This window comes from Haliotis asinina, chromosome 5, assembly GCF_037392515.1.
Source record: "Haliotis asinina isolate JCU_RB_2024 chromosome 5, JCU_Hal_asi_v2, whole genome shotgun sequence".
Lineage (NCBI taxonomy): Eukaryota > Metazoa > Mollusca > Gastropoda > Lepetellida > Haliotidae > Haliotis > Haliotis asinina.
Window position 1 is genome coordinate 42155722 of NC_090284.1, and position 20007 is coordinate 42175728.

Sequence of the window (20007 nt, forward strand, 5' to 3'; positions counted from 1 at the left end):
AGATACTTAACTGTTCTTTGGTAAACCATGTACACGTCTGAGAGAACGACGTCTGTGAGGTGTTCATCGGTGTACATCGTCATATACATATACCGATGAACAAACACCGATGAACATTATTCATATATATTATATTATTCAATATATTATTCACACTGCTGGCATATTGCCAGTGCGACTTTACAACGAAACCAACAAACAGCTGGAACTACCTTGTAATTGTGGGGTTTTTTTCTTTTCTTTGACTTAAAAACATGGACGAGGGATGGAAGCACACAAATGCATTTCTGATTGTTAGTTTGTTATTCTAACTGTTATTTGAATATGTTTCTAGATCTGCAGTGCATTTTCCATCGATTCTGCTTTAGCATATCACATGAATAACCATTTTTATAGTGAACACGCAAGTTTGAAGGGATGAATAAAGAGGCTGTATATTCTTTTCCGCTTCGTTTTCTAGGCAGCAGCAGAATCCAACAGTATGTTTTAAGTCTCGCCTTATACTTTTTAAGAGTGAGTATGGCTTTACCCCAGTTTAAGCAATATTCCTGCTATACGACGGAGGGGGACAACAGAAATGGGCTTCATACATTGAACCCATCTGGGAAATCGAACCGGGGTCTTCGGTATGACGAGCCAACGTTTCAACCGCCCCTAATGTTTAAGTGAGTGATTGAGTTTAGTTTTACGCCGCACTCAGCAATATTCCAGCTATATGGCGGCGGTCTGTAAATAATCGAGTGTGGACCAGACAATCCAGTGATCAACAACATGAGCATCGATTCAAGTCCGCCAGTCTGACCATCCGATCCCGTTAGTCCCCACACAAACCAAAATTCACTCACTAATGCGCCATATTTTGAAAGGAGGTCATGTTCCACAGCGGAATGCAGTAACGTTTGACTGTTACGTCATCGCCCTGACTCCGAGAGACTTTCGTGGTGGCATAATAACAATGACTGTCATCGTCCAGGTGCTCATGATTTTTTTTCTAACGACAGAGATAGTTCAACGTGTGCGGCAGCGCAATCCTCACAACCCAATCCGTCCCTGCACAGACACCCTCAAGTGCCAGCCCTATATCATTGAATGTATGCGGGACTGCTGGGCCGAGTCCCCGGATGCCAGGCCGGACTTCAAGATGATCAAACAGAAACTCCGAGTCATGCATCACGGCCTGTAAGTTGACAATACGTCGCTGTTGTTGAAGAATTAGCTATGGCGATGTTGTTGGTTTAGCAACAAAGTAGTAGTAGAAGTAGTAGTAGAAGTTGCTGTGGTAAATGTAATAGTAGCCTGATGTCAGAAGTGTTTGAAATCTTAGCTATTGTAGTCCAGTTAGTATTATATTTTAGTGTTTTGAGATTATTGATTTTTGTAGTAGGTGTAGCAGTGTTAGCAGTGTTAGCAGTAGGCGTAGAATGTGCTATAGCTATAGCTATCGTGGTATATATAGAGTTAGTACATGTGGTCGTATGCATAGTCATAAAATAAACTGACGGATAAAAGAAACTATACCAACTCGATATCACTGCTATTACAAGTGAGAAACAACCATTGTGTTAAAAGGAAAGTGAATCTTGATTTCAGCTGCATGGACAATATGTACATACATCTTTCCCAAACACCTGTGATTAAAATTCACTTCCTTTTTCACAATGTTGGTTTGTCGTTTTGTAATATCCGTGGTGTCAACGTCGTAACGTTTCTTTTGCCCATTAGTTTAGGTGCGTTATTAATAGTGGTAGCTTGAGAAGGTAAAGACAAGCCAAAAGTATAATTGTATTCCTTCTAAGGGGACGCACATATAGCAATAATAGAAGTTGTAATAGAAGAAAACTGGTAGGCCTTGGTAGTAGTACCAGCAGCAGCAGCCGTAGTAGCAGTAGCAGTAGCAGTAGCAGCAGCAGCAGCAGCAGCAGTAGTAGTAGTAGTAGTAGTAGTAGTAGTAGTAGTAGACACGTGAGCCATTGCAAAAAGAAATGATTATTGTGTTGAAGGATATTCCTATATTACAAAGAATTGAAAATGTAAGCAGTTTTATATTTATCTCCTTTAGTGGAAGAATGTTGTAGGTTTACTCATACCTTACATTAAATCAGTAAGACACCTTCTGTTATAACTGATGCTTTGGCAGGATCCATCGATGGGGCAGTGCTACCAAATATGTTTACTTGCATCTGGAACACGTCAAACAAGCAGTTAATTGCTCGACTGTTATACAAATTGACAATAACTGATGGACAGGTGGCAGTCATATTTATGATCAGTATTCAGGTCACACCGTTAGCTGCAGATCAGGAGTTATATACTGACAACAAAAGAAACGAATTTTTCGAAAAAAAATGAAATCTTATAAAGGTAATTAAGTCTTCTATTCAAGAAGTGACAAAAGCAAAGTTGCGTTTCTTTTACTGTTCTGTATAGTAAGCAGGAACCGTATAGTACGTGGTCGCAGATGATAAAATGGCATTCATAATAATAATAGTAGTAGTAGTAGTAGTAGTAGTAGTAGTAGTAGTAGTAGTAGTAGTAGTAGTAGTAGTAGTAGTAGCCGTTGATGAGCAACACACAAAGTAGCATTAAGAGACAAGGATAGGTCACTGAGTAGACCGATGTTCATACTATTGATCAGTGGATTGACTGGTCCATACACGATTATTTACGGACCGCAACCACATTTGCAGAGTCGAGTGTTAACAACAAACAAATATACAAACAAATTCAATGTCGTTTTAGTAGTAGTTGCATGTCTTTGAAGTGGCATTATTAGTTTTGCTGTGTTTAGTCAGCGGTATTTATCATACCTCAAACATAAATGTCGTTTTCTGATTGGCTGAGCCAGTCAACGTACCCCGCTTACAAGAAAGCAACATTTTCTATGTTACCCGTTGAAAATGCCGAACTGTGGGAATTCATTTGGTACTTCGTCTAGGTAGAGTTAGGGTTGTTGCCTAACTGCGTTACTCCTTAGTATGACCCAATGCCCGTGCTTTAAACAGTTCAAAATTAACATTGACATGTTCGGTAAGATAAATACGACTTTCAAGGAACATAGGCAAACATAGAGGGTAGATCAACCCATGTCCCGTCGTGACCAGTGAACATGTTATAATGTACCCTATATCTTCACAGAAAGAACAACATATTTGACAACATGTTGGCGTTGATGGAAAAGTATGCAACGACGCTGGAAAAACAGGTGGCAGAGAGGACGGTGGAGTTGTCGATGGAGAAGAAACTGACAGAGAACCTGCTTTTAAGGATGTTGCCGAGGTATGTAGAGTTAGTGAGTGTTGATCCTGTTGGGTCTTTTTTAGCCGTTGTAGCCAGAGACGCGCCACAATAGGGAATCGAAGCCGGACAGTCGCCCTGACAGGGGATGCTTTGACCATTAAGCTATTCTACCATACCAGACAGAGAGACTGATGGTATCAAGCCACCTCCCAAATGAGGATTTGTTTTTGTTATCCCCAATCCAATTACTAGTTTCAGCAACAATTTTGACCATTCGATCAACATTTCTGAGATCAATGACAAGAAGACGTGATGTGATGTTCAGAGCTTAACCATAACCCATTCATTAAAACCTAGTTAAATTGGGATTAACATAACGTGCAAAGAAAAGGTTCCAACACAAATTGGAAAAAAACAAGGGAACATAAAAAAACAACGATAATCATGTGAGACTGATCCCACACTCCATACAAGTAATTGTTAAAACAAGATGACCGCGACTTGTTTCCGTCTTAGAACGTAATCGATTCTTCATTGTGTATTCCAGGTCTGTAGCGGAGAGTCTCAAGCAGAACAAACCAGTCATTCCTGAACAGTACGAGTGTGTATCAATCTACTTCAGCGATATAGTCGGCTTCACGTCAATCGCGGCTCAAAGTACTCCGATTCAGGTATAGCACAACCTTTGCCTTCAAACAATACCTTGACGGAATCCTCAACTAATTGTTTCACGTTCTTTTGTTGCGAGGGATAAGGCAAGAAATGAACACGATATCGCCATAGTTTAAGTGGCAGGGAACCTCTTCTATATGAAGCCATTAATATCAATGGTTTACAGTCCATTGGTTTGAGTATAAGTATTCGCATAAAGCCATTCTACATTCATTGTGTATTGCTGGTTTGTGACGAGGACGTCCGTTTTATATCCGGGGCAATGCAAGTTTGAGTTTATAAAATCTTTCCCCGAAAATTCTTCAATCATTTGTTTTGTAATGTGAATAAAATAGATTTGCCGCTTCTTTCATTAACGTATACTGAACAGCAAACGAAAAGCAGCTCTGTTTTTTCGTCAAGTTTTTTAATAGAAGACATGAACATGCACGCTTACTTGACAAGCAGAGCTACAGAGAGCTTGTTGGGGCATTGAGGTATGTACTGGCTTGTGGTCATTTCCATTGGGTATCCTTATTTTCCTTTGAACAACCAAATAACTCACCTCACTCAAACGCAAATGAGTATTTTGTCATTTTCCATTGATTATAAATATGTAAATGAAGTTTAAATGTTAGTGTTGTTATCTATATTTGATCTGTAGTATTATAACTATAAGAAAGACTACATGTTCATGTCCTGAAATAGAACATCTCAGTATACCTCAGTTATTTTATTTGTCCACTAGTACGCAAGATGTGACATTTTTTGTGTACGCGTGTAAAATCGCATTTATTGAATAGTCACAAAAATTCAAATGTATACGCAATAGACTTGAACTGAGTTTTCTCACAAATATTTGCATAATTTACGCAGATACGTAGATTATTTTTTCATCTGTAAAATTTGAGATTTCATATTTCTGAAAGTTACCTTTCTTTTGCTGTTCAGTATGTCATGAAGGCTGGCTGAAAAATATTGAGTCACACAAACATCCAATAGTCAAATGGGTAGTTTTTAGGATAAGTCGTTGGAGAGAAGCCATTCTGCATTACAGATTCCTTGCTCACTTGTACTAACGTTTCAGCTATTTGTTCTTCGTTCAACACGAGTTAATCATGTTCATTAATGTAATGCAGTGGAAGCCGAAGAGTGAATTCCAAGACTACAAAGTGTAATTGAAGTGTGGTGTATATTTCGTAAGAGGTTATCGTGCGTAGTCACAGATACTGTTTTAGGATTGCATTTGAGTCGTACAGCCTGACCCTATCTGAAACTAGGCTAAGCTGACACCGATGTAATTAGTACGAGGCGTTGGTGCACAATAACATGTTTGTTCCGAGAGTTTAATCGAATCGTATTCTACCATTTAGGATTAATGAAAGTTAAATTGGGTTGTATTTGATCATTTGATTACAGTAACGGTGAAACTTAAAATCGAAGACAAAAATGGTGTTGAAAAAACAATATTTGTTAAATGTTGCTCACTTTTCTTTATCAATATGCATACACGTACCGGTTGTTCAGTCTGACCTGAGATACTCTACGTATGCATGGCCCAGGAGGCCAAACGGCACAAACGGCTGGTCGAGTTAACTTCATTAAACAGGGAAGCTCGCTATCTAAATGCCCGAATATGAAACATTAAACCATCTGCAGCTAATTGTAGAAAGAAAGTTAGCACATTGGTGAAGATTTCTCGACACTGAGATGTCAAACGCCGACTTTGTCTAGGCTGTTCGGACATGTTAACAATCACCTGACAAAGGCGCACCCCTTCACAATAACAGACCCAACCAGTTGTGACACGGTCACACAATGGTCAAGCTGAACAACCTGTACATACGTCCTCATTCTATTACGTTTCAGACCGAATATTATATGAAATCATACAATGGTGAAGAAGTTTTTAATTATACCAAAATGCTTTATGTATATTGTTTAGAGACATATTCAAAATATAAATGTACAACTAAACAAGGCATTTTTAAGGGTGTATGATCCCGTATGGTGTTACTCAGATTAACGTTGTCATACAGTAATGCCTTTTTTGTTATCCACTTGTCAAAATATGCATTTCGACTAAATAATAAAGAAAACGGGACCAAGCAGCAGGTCATTATACCCGTCTGTTACTCATAAACGTGTTCGATGTAAAGATCATGGACTGGATGTGTTTACTGTAAACAGTGTAAGAGGTACAGATTTTCAGCGCCGACTAGTAAGTACAGGAATCACGACATTCATTTTTGGTGAAAAATCACAGGGGGTGCTTATGACCAGTAATTTCACCAGCACGGGTATATTTCTGACCAAAAATAGTCATAATGTTTGCGAATGAAGGATTCAGACCTATGATGACAGAATGTTTATCGCAGTCAAACACCTTCATGACTGCAGCGGTTTGTTGTGTACACGGGAAATTTTTAAACAGAGGCATCCTTATGTATACTGAGGAAAACAAATAGAGGAACTAATGAAAACCAAAGTGTTCCTTTAACTTTTTTCACAGGTTTCTTTACAACATTCGTATCGCACTGTGGGCGAAACTCTGAGACTATATAAGAACGGTGCTATGAAGTGGTGCTCCTTTTTAATTTCCCTCAGTATTATATACGATATATATCGGTACTGTTGACCTCTCATACTTTCATTTTAGTTTTTGTGATATAAGCCCTAGTGGTTGAGTGTGTTAAATCACAGAAATCCATCATTCACGACACAGGTGGTGCATCTCCTCAATGACCTCTACATCGTCTTCGACTCCGTGATCGAACACTACGATGTCTACAAGGTAGAGACAATCGGCGATGCATATATGGTGGTCAGCGGTCTACCAATCAGAAACGAGGACAGACACGCCGGGGAAGTAGCCTCGCTTTCGCTTCACCTGCTCAGCCGGATAAAGTCCTTCCGAATCAACCACATGCCAGAAGCTTCTATCAAAATTCGTATTGGCCTTCACTCAGGTAAAACACTGTTTTTGTTTTAGATGCTTGGCTGGGATCACAATGCTTCTGTTACATGAAACAAGCAGTATCTCTTTCTTTTGATTACTTCCTCCCATGAGCCCAGAACATAGCCTCCGTCCGTCAGTAAGTGTGAACTGAGCAAATGCAATAAACACGTTAATCCTTCTGTGGTGCCATTCCCATTTAGACACAGAGTGACGCCATTTACAGAAGAGAGCGTTTCTTTGATTTAATGAAAGGAAAGGCCATCTTTGAGTGTTGTCTTTATCCTGACAACTGTCCCGGTGTTTTTGCTATGATGCCTTATTATTAGACTTCAATGTCCTTTACATGTTTTGAATAATTTTCCTCTTTCAAATTCGTTTTTGGCAATAACATTTTTCCTAACACTTTAACGACTAAGTCTGTTAAATGCACGAAACAGAAGTACCGAAGATTCTAATAAAAGTTAAAAATTTGAATTATAGATTTTTAATACATTTGAGTCAGTCTGTTCGCTTGTCTCGAAATACGGATAACTCGAACCTATGTCAATATCCTCACTTCAAGATAACGAGGATTCTGTTTGTGAGACACCAGGTCGCCTCACCACGTGTTTGGCTGGAGGCTAATGTGTTCACTCGATACGCCTAAGGTCCAAGTTCGATCCCACGTGTGGGACCAATTTCTGCTGTCGCAGCTGAAAAACTGCTACCAGCGATTTTAAACCAAACGCACTCAACTTAAACCGAGTCGTCGTTGTTTCATTATCACCGTCTACATCTCCAGGGCCCTGTTGTGCAGGAGTGGTGGGGTTAAAGATGCCGCGATACTGTCTGTTCGGGGATACAGTGAACACAGCATCAAGGATGGAGAGTACGGGCGAAGGTAGGTCTAAACGAATTGCACTAGGTGTTCCTTAAAAGCCTTCGTGACTAGCACGTATAGCTCACTGACACCATCAGACCAACCATTACAGATAATGACCAATGGTCAGACGTTGGTCAGTGATGTAAAGTACTTTCTATGAGGTTCTGTTTCGGGGATGGACCAGAATGGCCGTTGTCCAGCGTTGTACATTGCTCTGATTTGCACACCGGATAGCGATTTCCTGTTGGGCACTTCTCTAATATGATCGAATTTTAAGTACATGCTTTTGGATTTACGGATTCCAACTGTCGTGGTATTTGAAATCACACGTGCTGTACGAGAGGGGCGGGGTGCATGTTCCGATAATGGCTTGATTTGTTAGACAACGTTGTCCTTTATGTGTGAGATTTTCATCATTTGTTATATCATTGGCGAGAAAACAATGAATGTTTCCAGCTGGTTTACGAACATAATACTGTTACACATCACGTTTGAAAAGACAAAGACTCAGAATCTTTTAATTTGTTCATTATGTCCCTATTTTATTCAGTTGAGGTATATTCTCTATAATCATATTAGGCTAATAGGGGGAATGATCACTCGACATCCGTGTTGCTTTATATACTGAACGTCGATCGATTTGGTTTATTCAGTATTACTATTTTAAATATCCCGCAATCTGTTGAACAATGTACAAGCGTGACAACTGACATTGTATTACAAACATGAATTAAATATTGTGATTATTGGTGCTATTCACTAAAGGCAGTGTCCCTCCCTCATCAACACTCCTTTGATGGAAATCAAAGAAAGCAATACTTTACATACAAACGACAACGATTATTGATATCGTTCAGGGATATCGTTCTACCTAAGTATCATGTACCCAAACTAATATTACATCATCAGTATGCCAAAGTTGATATGACCTCTTGATATAGTATAATAGACATCGCAAATGAAAGATATTGTCACGTGGTACTTTTTGTTCGGTAATCTCCGGTAACAGTCGGAAGTGTCCTGTGTGAATCGATGTGTTCAGGTGTACCTTTCATTGTGACCGTTGTCTTTTGCCAGCAATGAGGATCCACTGCAGTCAGCAGTGTAAGGACAAGTTGGACCACCTCGGTGGGTACTGTCTGGAAGAGAGGGGAATTGTCAGCATGAAGGTACATATTCACACCTACCTTATAATGGGGACGCAATTAGCTTATGGAGTTGTGTCCCTTGCGTATCGTCGGTTCGAATCTCGGATAAAAAATTGTTTGGTTTGTAGTATCTCCCCCGCTAATGTTTATTAAAATGGGGGATGTGTAAGATAAGTAGCTTCAACAACTGACAACCCATGAAGGTCTGGTGAAGATCCAGCTAAGACCTGATCTTCATGTTTGTCGTTCGTAAGAGGCGACTGGCAAGATCGTGTTTTCTGGCTACATGAACTTGTTGGTAGATGCTAAATGGATCGGAGATATTGATGGCAATCAGTGAATTGTCACATTCAGACAGGTATCTACAGACAGGTATCTACAGACTGTCGTCACATGGCTGAAAAATGCTCAAACGGCTTTAAACAAAGACTGCACATTAACCTGTATGCCGTGATTTGACTGAAATACAAATAAGGGTCTGTGCACAGGTTTGTTTTACGTCCAATCTTAGAGTGAGTGAGTTTAGTTCTACGCCGCTTTTAGCAATATTCCATCAATATCACGGCGGGGGACTCCAGAAAATGGGCTTCACACATTGTACCCATGTGGGGAATCGAACCTGGGTCTTCGGCGTGACGAGCGACGAGCGAACGCCACTAGGCTACCCCACCGCCCCTCCAATCTTAGAAGACAATCTCCGTGCTGCAGGGGATTACAGAAGCTCATGTGTCTCGAGCGAATGAGAGTGGTTAATTTATCCCACGCCCTTGGCAAGGCACTTACAAAATTCATTCACAATCGATAAATATACTAAATACTACAAGTTTCGTGCAGGATATTCCTTTTGTATTATTCACCATTTGCTAGGGGTCAAAATAGTCATTGGGCCGAGATAGCATAGTAGTTACAGCGTTCGCTCATTACGCCGAAGACCCGGGTTCGATTTCCCACATGGGCATAATGTGTGAAGCCCATTTCTAGTGTCGTCCGCCGTGATTATGCTGGAATATTGCTAAAAGCGGCGTAAAACTAACTCGCTTACTCATAACAGTCGTGGGCCTTTGCAAATGGTGTGAGGTCTGTTTTCTATTTTATTTTAAAAGAGCCATTGGTGTGATGTAATCATATGTGACATCATGAATAATGGATGTCATATCAATCCTTTCTAACCAATGAAGCACCATGCCACCATATGGATTCAACTGAACAATCGACATTCTGTAATCGCTAAAAGCACATGTACAAATATGTGAAGGTTATGACACCATCATTTATCCCTCGTGGGCAATGAAACACTTAATTTGATAACTCTAATTGCAGGATAAATATCAGTGTTTGTGGTTTATGGTGAACTAGGCCCTTGTCTGTGTTAATGAGTGTCTGGGAAATTAATGTGAATCGTACACGTGTTAGTGGACGGACAAAATGGTATTGGAATTTGCTGTGACTGTCGATTTTTCCATATACAGACACTTAAGTCATAAGACAGATTTACTCTGTCGTAGGGGTGGTGAGCTAGCCAAATGTTTTGCGCGTCCGATTCGGGGTCCGATTTTCATATGGTTACAGTTAGAGTATGATTACATTCCTTGTGTTTATTGCAGCTCTGTTTTTGAACAATTACTAAAAGCGGTGTACAGCCATGCTAACCTATTCTTACGTTTCAGGGTAAAGGGGAGCAGAAGACCTACTTCCTTACGGGTGAAGACCAAGCCCATCGGATTCGGCGGATCTCGGAAGAAGCCATAGGGAGAGACGGACGTTGCGTGTCAGTTGGTAACTTGGACTATGGGGAGAAGCCGTTGTCAGACCAGAGCGTTTACAGGAACAGCTATCTCAACCCAAACACTAACCAAACTCACCGAAATTCATGTCAGGGCGACCGACTTCCGGTCACACAGGAAGTGAACAGCGCACCGGTCGATCCGGACAGTTCGCTAGAGGAACCCAATGAGACACTGGGTCTTCTGTCCGCGCATGACCCACGGGAGATGACTGTTGTTTATCAGAATGGCGGACGTACGGACACTCGCCTCGGACGGTCGTCGTTGAGCTGTCATGAGATGTCAGTCAGCAGCGGTCATTCCATGGGCCCCATCATATATTCACGGAGCAACAGTCGAACGTGATCTGTATCCTTCAACCGTTTGTGTTGACTTATCTATACGTCAGTCTTCTCTATGGGAGGATGTTGATAATTATTCAAAGGACGAAGGTGACGACTTATTGAAGGTATTACTCACTGTCATATCTAGAGGATCATTACCTGACATTTCCATGTAAAACGGGTGTTCATCTCTCCACAGACTGGTCAACACATTAACAAAGGGGATGAACTTCTGGGCAGTATTGTACTTAGAGATCTTTACCATTAAAGGTACCTTCTGCTTTTATTGGGGTACCTAGGGATTTTGCTTTTACCCAGGCTGTTATGTCACTAGCACTGCCTTTTTCTCGAAATATCCATTTTCCCGAAGTTTAATGTATATGTACTCCCCTCAAAGGTCTGCTGTTGGTGTTCGCCAGGACGTTTTGTGTGTGTCTGTGTGTGTGTGTGAATGTGCGTGTGTGTGTTGCATAAATCTGAGATTTCAAGATCTTTTGCTGACAGTGTCTTCTTGAAACGAATCACAAGGCAGAAACATTTGTTTATATATTTGCTCTCATCATAACGTCTTTGATTCTCTTCACTACCTCTTTATACCGCGTACACCTGAAGTCTGCATGTGTGTGTACGAGCTGCCTGCAGATCCTTGCAATAACAAATGATCCCAGGACAATGGAAGCTTGGAATACTATGCTGATAGATAACTGTAAATCCCAACAATGATTGACCTTCAAGCTGGATATTTAGTCTCACTGAATCTCATCGACGTCACATAAAGATGTACAAAGTACAAATCGTGCGAGAAACGTTTTCGGTAAAGCCTCATGGGAAACAGTACTGGGTAGGATGGTAATGGATCGCCAAATGACAATTATGCGTTTTGGCGATGTGTTCTTGATTGTTGTCATAATGTGTTTATGCAATGCAAAACTATGGATCGTAGGCTCCGGTCCTGTGTCAACGGTGTAAGCCTGTATTGATTGAGCTGGACGCCAACGAGTAGGATGATGTATTCTTGCGATGTCTTCAAGATAGGAGTCGTAACTGCTGGTGTTTGATCCCAAGACTTCTGATGATGTGTGTTGGCAATGTGTTCCTGCTGTTCACGATGGACGCCCACAGAGGATGATATGTTGATGTTCTTGTCGTAAGTCACAATTACCCACATTGGATGCCGACTGACAGGATGTTGGGGTTGAGAGACGTGTTCAGGAAGTTTATTCCATCATTGCTTCTGTTACACGTCATATAACAGAATCCAGTGTTCTGGATAACAGATGCTGATTACATACGTTGAACTCCAACCAACCACGGATGATGTATGTATCGACGTGTTTGATCGTGATTATCTATGTATTCACATCAAGTATTGCAATGTTTCAACTGTTCGCATTTCAGTCTTTTATGATGTTGATATTTGAAATATTTTGAGATTAAATAACGTTCTTGCATGTACTGGTTAGTCGTCTTTTGTTTTTGATGCGGCTTTCATCAACTCACTGATATTGCACACATATTAACGACAAGGTTAGAGTATTTCGTTCAGAGACAAACATGTAAAAGAAAAGTGTAAAACTTCGTGATCATTCATGGTCGATAGAATGACAGTCTCGACAGCTGTTACCTGTACACTGTTGGCAACTGATAATCTTCTTGATATAACCCCCAGTAACAGTAAAGATGGTGACCACGCGAATACGTGCAAACACCTAGTTGCGGGTACGGCAATGTGCTGTAAACATGGACGAAGTACTGTGACTATGTGTCCCAGTCCACACAGCTGTGAATGGGTACCTCGTAAGGATGGGAAAGCCACATTAACTCAGTGCGACTAGTAGGCTGCAAGAGCTGTATGATACCCAGGGTGTTGGGATTGAAAATACAATGCGCCGATGTGATAGACATTCAATGAGCGGGGTAAAAAACAAATCGCGTTGGGCAGTTAAACTGGCGAGCTGGATATCAGCGATATACAAATAGAGTATAAAGTATGTAGCATAAAGACACACCGATATCGCCACGAAATACATTTCCTTCAATCCATAATGGTCTTGAGACTGTGATATTGCTGGACTATTTCTTCTAAAGCGGCGTAAAACCATACTCACTCACTTGAAACCATGCCCGTGTTAATTAGAAATCAATTTCTCTCGAAATTAGAATTGCTAGTATATCCGATATACGCAAAATGTCATTCAAAATAGCCTATTTTGAGCTCTCAACTACCTGGAATAATTATACTTTTAGTTTATATGTCTACATCTCAACGTTTACTCTTTCCAGGATAAATTACAGATTCTCTGTCTTAATTCCTGCCAACATAATTCATGTGGAAATTTCACGACTAAACAAAATAGCTGCTCAATTAAAAACCTTTATGATTCTTCATCTTCCTCATTAAGTCGTTTGGGACGGTGTCAGTGGTTCGGTTAGTTGTACTTAACAGTATTTATTTTATTTTTATCGTTGGACAGTATTTTACTCATGTAACGACATTATCAGGTGGTTGGAGCAAATCTATTAGGAAGAAAGGCAGACAGACATATAGTATCTTGGTTCAGCCACAGTCTCACATTCTCTAAACCACATGATTCTACCTTCCACAAAGCCCTTACTTTATGCTATATCCTTAAATAAAGTATGTCTAGATTTTAGATGTTCCAGAGATTGTCCTCTAATCTCATGGGGGGGGGGGGGGGGGGGGGGACGCCATGCCAATGTTAAATAGGGCCTCTTTTTTATCAAAGTTATATCATTACACAATACCTTTCAGAAACGTGTCAAATTCAACATAAAGGTTTTGGAATTTCCCACTTTCTCATTTTTTTAAACTGACACACAATGAAAGAATACACAATGTCATTTAGAAAATGGTCAAATATGTAGTGTTACAATATGTAGTGTTATATGTTTTGGAATACATTTCTAAAGTACGTGATCTAGCCTGCTCGTTGTCCGACTTCCATTCCCGTTGAAACAGCGAAGGCTGTGTGGTTAAGATTGTAGATTTTGTGTAGTCCAAATCTGGATCCGAACCTTCTCTCTCAAAGTGAGACATCTAATCCACAGAACTCTAGCGATCTAACCCACTCCGCCACCGCGGGTTACAATATGGAAGTTTGACTTTGTGTGCTGGCGAATATGTGCCTTGCTTGATTCATGTTATGATAGCCAATAAAGATACTAGAAGCTGTTCTTCACTGAGAAAGTGTATTTCCAAACATAACACATACTGCAAAAATATATATTTCCAGAGACGAACGCGCGTCTGTTATGTTGCTTATTAACCAGTGATTAATAATCAGAACGAATTCGACTGGTTGGCCATGGCACAACTAATGGACTGAAAATTCCGGAGCCGTCAGTATCTTTTACGTCCTTCGGATCGGAAACGAATGAATCGATTGTTTCTACCAGACATCGGTTCTTTCCACGAATATCATCGGTAAAGTATTTCATGTGATGTGACATCGTTATTCTGGAAGGTCTCTACGACTGGCGTCTCAACTATCACTCAACCATCACGGAATATTGTGAAAGCCAGTGTATTGTAGATATACGTATCGGCTTTATTATGTAAGACAGACATGGCGTGTATAAACCAGCTGTATAGCTTTATCAGCTCATAAATACTGGGTGGACTCTTGCTTAGTGGCCTTATTGTCTGCTAGACGATCACCACATAAAACCGCAGAAACTATTTTCCAAACAACAAATCTCTACTAAAAGCAGATGTTGAGTCCACTCTACGATCCGCAATATCATAGTACGTTTTTTCCTGAATCACCATCAAATAGTGATGAGACAAGGTCATACAAAAACTTGCCAAATAGATTAAAAAATTATCTGTTTTTCTTAATTAAACAATGTTTGAGCGTGCGCGTGACTGCATGAGATAATGTCATCTAAGTCCTTCCCGCTTCCTGTTTACAACAAAACAGAAGTGAAATTTCCTCATCTCTTGCCCATAGAACTCATTAGGAGCGCAAATGATTGTAATATGCTCGTTATAATCAAAGACGTGTTTTTGAGGTTTCATAAAGCCCTCCTATCAAAGTAGTATAAATCCCACAGAACGTAATATGTGAACCGGGTTCAGTAAGCCTAATGCCCGAGAGGGTAGTTAATGGGTGGCGCCTGCATATTTTCAGCATTACTGCCCAGTTTCCGGTGGTGGGATAGAAAATTCGAATATTGATCGACGTCCAAGCCGATATTTTGTTCCTACGTTTTATCATTAAGCTGTGATTCATCTGGTCTATTGTGCATGGCGATATAGGAACTCTACATATATCACAATGACGTGTATTCGAGGTCTTTGAACCTATTGTACGTTTGCCAGGAACCTTCCATCCCATGGCCACCGTGAGCATCATTAGTGGTAATCTGCCTCATTTCTCTGATTTATTGAAGCAGTTTAAGAGAGCGGCTGAAGACTGAGGCATTTCTGTTATCGTTTTGTAGCATGGTATGGTAAGGTATGATTCGGTATGGTATGAAGTATATGAATGGTATGGTTCACTGTGGCATGGTATTGTGTGCTGGTATATGGTATTGCGTGAATGGATCGTTATGCTGGAAGATGATAACGAAATGCGTCTTATGTCAATGATCACTTATTTCTGATTCTATGTGCATGTGACAGTAAGAACACTTCAGTTTAACAATACTCGCGAACAGTATTTCAGCTGATCTATCATAATTGGTGTAGGTGTCCAAGGGGATAAAGGGGTTTTCGATTCTCAAGATGTGTAAAGGAGGTGCTCCGACAATGCTTAAAGCGGGGTAAAACAACACTCACTCACTGAATCACTATAACAATGACAACACAATTTCACTACAGTTTATCCGTAACAATCCCATCGTTTTCTCTGTTTGTTCGATAGGCTCATTTTGTTTATCCGCAACAAAGCCGTATCTCGATTTATCCGCAAACATACAATGCGACCACATAACATATACTTACAGAAACATTATAATGTTACGCAAACAGATTCCATTTGAACGAACGATTGCAAGATAAAACAGCGATGAAAAATGTATGACTAGACCGCTGAAAAAATCAGTTGTGACACCAGGTGTTTGCGAAAGGGCCCTGACAGATAGGTCCACCATCCACACAACTGCACAGAAAACGTAAGCGTCTGTTTCTTGTCCGCGGTCATACAGCAGTGCTCTTGCCACGCAGTGGTGCCAACATTAATCCGTTGCACAAACAGCGAATTTCTGACAAAAACGGTTCTTGTATAATCTCAGTGTTTCCGTATCAATAAATATCGTATAATATCAGTTCATGCTTGATAAACACAACGTGAATGTAGTTCATCGATGGTAAATGCAGTATGACCTCAGTTAGTCCGTGACTAATGAGACATGACCTCAGTTCATCCATGACTAATAAAGTATGATCACTATTCATCAGTGACTAATAAAGCATCAGCACAGTTCACTGACCACAAAAGCAGTATGTTATCATTATATCCGTGACAAATGCAGTACGAGCTTAGTTCAACCATAACAACAACAATAAGATCTCATTTCAAGTGAGACAAATGCAACGTTACCTCTCTGCATACGTGAAGTAGTATGGCGTCATGTTTTTGTTGATTAACGTCAGGTCATATCACGGCGTCATACCAGGTCATCAGTTCATGTCATACTGCAGCCTCAATACAAATAGAAAACATCTAATCTACAGACACAACATCCATGATGGTCTAATGTGACGTCACGTTGCCATTCAACGTGCAGAAACCCACAGACAAAATCCTAGAATGTGCTGAACACATTCAGTGAAATTGTTTGTCTTATCCTAGTAGCCAACAATGTTACGCACTCATGATTTAAAAATATGCAAACTTTCAAATAATATCTTATCAAAGAATGGCGTCATCTGAAAATTTGACCGTGTTAGGCTGCCTTGATCCGGAGGAGTATGTGTCCCCAGTTCCGCTTGAATCCAAGGACTCTTCCTCTTTAAACCTTCCCATGTCGATCTGAACCAGAGGGACTGCGGTGCACTTCCGGTCTGAACTCCCGATGTCTGCTGACGAAGTACCACGTGACGAATGGGAGGAACCGTTTGTTTTCAGGAGGTACGAAACCCTGGAATTGTTGGAACCATTTGCTTTCAGACTACCAGACTCTTTCGAGGAATTAGAACCGTTCGTCCTCAAAATTGGTAACAGCTTGTTAACAGGTCTGATTTCCGCCTGGTCAAAATGTGGATCATATTCTGAGACAGTTATGAGGTGATTGCGACCGGAAGTGATCGCCTCGGCTTTCGCTGAAGGCTCGCTCCTCGTCCCTCCGTCCACCTGCCCTGGGAGGTTAGTGGGGGTCTGGAATTGAGATTTCTTCTTCTCAAATATGAGAGACGGTCTGAGACAGGGGTTGAAGGACTTGGTGTTGAAAGCCGCAATGCTCTCTGCTGGTTGAGGGGTGGTCTGGCTGTCGGAGGTGTCCGGGGCGTCTAGGTGAACACCACTGTCATCCGAATTCCGAGTTCGCTTCTCCCGAACTTTCTTGTCTTCGCCGTGCAGCCAGTATGTTCTGATCTCGCCTTTACCCTGTAAACAGAACTCGCATTTATGTGGAGACCTCATATCATATGACTTATATAGACTACGTAATAACCACTTTTGAACCATTTGCGGCTGACCTAATATGCTGAAATCTATTTCCATAACACATAATGTAGTTACAAGTTTACCATCATGGAAGAATGTTGAAAAAAGACTAAGGTGCTATAATTTGATTTGGCTGATTTGGTTGGAGCATTGGCAGTCCCGAATCAAATTGAGATGGCTACACAAAAAAACGCATCTAACAAAATCAAATTCATCCAAAGACGTGCACAATTTGATATATAAAATTTACGGTCCGAAAAACACTCAGACAGCCTCTGTTTATGATGGTGTTCATAAACATGTAGCAGAGTACTGTACCTTCATGGCGATAAGCCCCCGTTCCTCCAGGTAGTAACCGCCCAACTTCTCCAGTATCCCCCGGGTGGTCGGACTCACGTGCACCTTCAAGGCTGAGACAGAGTGCAGCATGTGAGTGGGTATGTATGTGACGGAATGAATGAAAGAATGTTATTTTCCGCCGCAGACAGCACAGTCCACTTATACAGAGACTGTTGGAAAACAATGATGGATAAAGGTTTATTAACGACGACGACGATGATGATGATGATGATGATGATGATGACGATGACTCTCAAGATGCTTGTGTCTGTGTCTATTTCTCAGTTCAAGTCTAGAGTTCGTCTCGTATTGTGCTGACACGTTGACTATTGTGAAATTCTGTTCAAAACGGAGTAACTCACACGCTCCGTATTATCATTCTTTATCACGTCATGGGATGTCTGTCAAAAGCAGTTTCTCTGTTTTTGACATGTAACATGTTTGTTCCACCGTACGCTTGACACGCCTTGGCACACGTGTTTGTTACCTGTGCCACCATTGTGCAACATATGTTTAGTACTTTCTTGAACACACATGGTATCATAGTTAGTATTTTAATAGTGAGGTCGAAATCTAACTATACAAATATTTTGTCGATCATGGAACGGAGTTAACTTAATTTATTTAAAACTGAAAACGACCCATATATTAGAAAATCAAATTCTTATGTCCCTCTGCACGAATGCTGGTACTGTAGGCGTAAAACAACCCCCACCCACACTCTTATTACGCAAGCCAAGCTGCTCTGAAATATATAGTTTTGATAGGGGCAAATAAATCTCATAATGATGAAAATGTACCCCACAGAGATTGGAGATTGAGAACCTGATAAAAATCTGGACGTCTTTTAAACGTTTTTCGTTACAGACAGGGCTGGGCGGAAGGGAAAATACTATGGTTCAGGGTTTGTGAGACAGACCAGTCAAGCTACAAGCACCACCTTCTTGTCATTACCCTTTCCAGGTTCTTTAAGTGTATGGAAAGATCTCCGTTTTCCAATTAAGCAACAGCATGACTCATGCTATAAAAGCGAGCACCATCTGTAGGTAAGCAGGGTGATTATTATTTTAAGTAAGTTCACGTATATAATCAACTGCTACAGGTATTTTATTATGAGGAACTTGGCTCCTGCTTGAAACGGTTTATTTACGCGTGTATGCCAGTAGGAAAGGCATGGTGACATTGGCAGAGATGATCAGATAACGCTTACCTTCACCGTTAGACTCCATCCTTGACGAGGTGTTGACCGTGTCCCCAAACAGGCAGTACCTCGGCATGGTCAGCCCTACGACACCGGCGACACAGGGACCTGGGAGTGAGACAATCAGTTAGTGAGTGAGGAAGTAGGGAGGGAAGGGGGAGATACAGGGAAAAGCGCGGTTGTACGTATCTGCGAACAAGCAATACCTCCCCATACCCTTCGGTCACATTCGAGGACAGGGCGTTGAAGATGTAACAGACGAATATAGTGTAGTTGAGACAAGCAGTGGTGATCACTGATGGTGAGGTATGAAGGTGGACATGTGTTCGTGCGTGTGGTTTGGGATTGGTTGACAGAAAGAGTCACTCGAGGTTTGGGGTGGATTCATTACGGTTTCTTCGTGAATTTGTTTAGCGGTTGGGAGAATCTCTAACATACATTCCCGAAATTAAGGCATAACTATCTTTCAACTACCAGATGTAGATGCTAAACGATATATAACTAGCAACTCCTAGGAGGTCTCTGCAATTATACGAAGGCGCGAGAAAGCGAGAGAGTGTGAGGAGATGATTGACAAGTGAAACTGTGTGAAAACTGTTGAGAACTGTGAGAATTGTATGAGGAATGCTATGAAAGAGTACGAAGACAGCGTGATATATACCACGTACTACTAACACGGAGGCCCGTCTAGCTTTGAGGGGACTGTGAGGTAAATGTACATCAACTTAACATCTACGTAGGCCCATGAACCTGTGAGAACTATACTACCCATCAAAAGTTTAGACTCACTTAATGCACGCACTTTATGTATGTATATATGGTTACATCGAAGACGAATTTCTCCACTAATTTTGGGAAACCACCTGCAAACCTT

The 20007-nt window shown here is 40.9% G+C and overlaps 2 protein-coding genes across 3 annotated transcripts in view; one reads left to right on the forward strand and one right to left on the reverse strand.

The window, feature by feature from the left end:
* Positions 1-12419, forward strand: part of LOC137284517 (guanylate cyclase 32E-like) — a 122603-nt gene extending 110184 nt beyond the window's left edge. For both annotated transcript variants that reach the window (XM_067816350.1, XM_067816349.1), the window contains exons 15-21: positions 1002-1179; positions 3136-3276; positions 3785-3908; positions 6614-6857; positions 7629-7727; positions 8787-8878; positions 10525-12419. In XM_067816350.1, the coding sequence (XP_067672451.1) occupies positions 1002-1179; positions 3136-3276; positions 3785-3908; positions 6614-6857; positions 7629-7727; positions 8787-8878; positions 10525-10986 (1340 nt within the window). In that variant the 3' untranslated portion in view covers positions 10987-12419. The remainder of the gene's footprint in view (positions 1-1001; positions 1180-3135; positions 3277-3784; positions 3909-6613; positions 6858-7628; positions 7728-8786; positions 8879-10524) is intronic.
* Positions 12420-15796: 3377 nt separating this feature from the next.
* The window catches only part of LOC137284574 (guanylate cyclase 32E-like), a 31984-nt gene continuing 27773 nt past the window's right edge, over positions 15797-20007 (reverse strand). The window contains exons 19-21 of the mRNA XM_067816423.1: positions 19143-19241; positions 17912-18003; positions 15797-17533 (exon numbers count right to left, since the gene is read on the reverse strand). Of these exons, the coding sequence (XP_067672524.1) occupies positions 16841-17533; positions 17912-18003; positions 19143-19241 (884 nt within the window). The 3' untranslated portion in view covers positions 15797-16840. The remainder of the gene's footprint in view (positions 17534-17911; positions 18004-19142; positions 19242-20007) is intronic.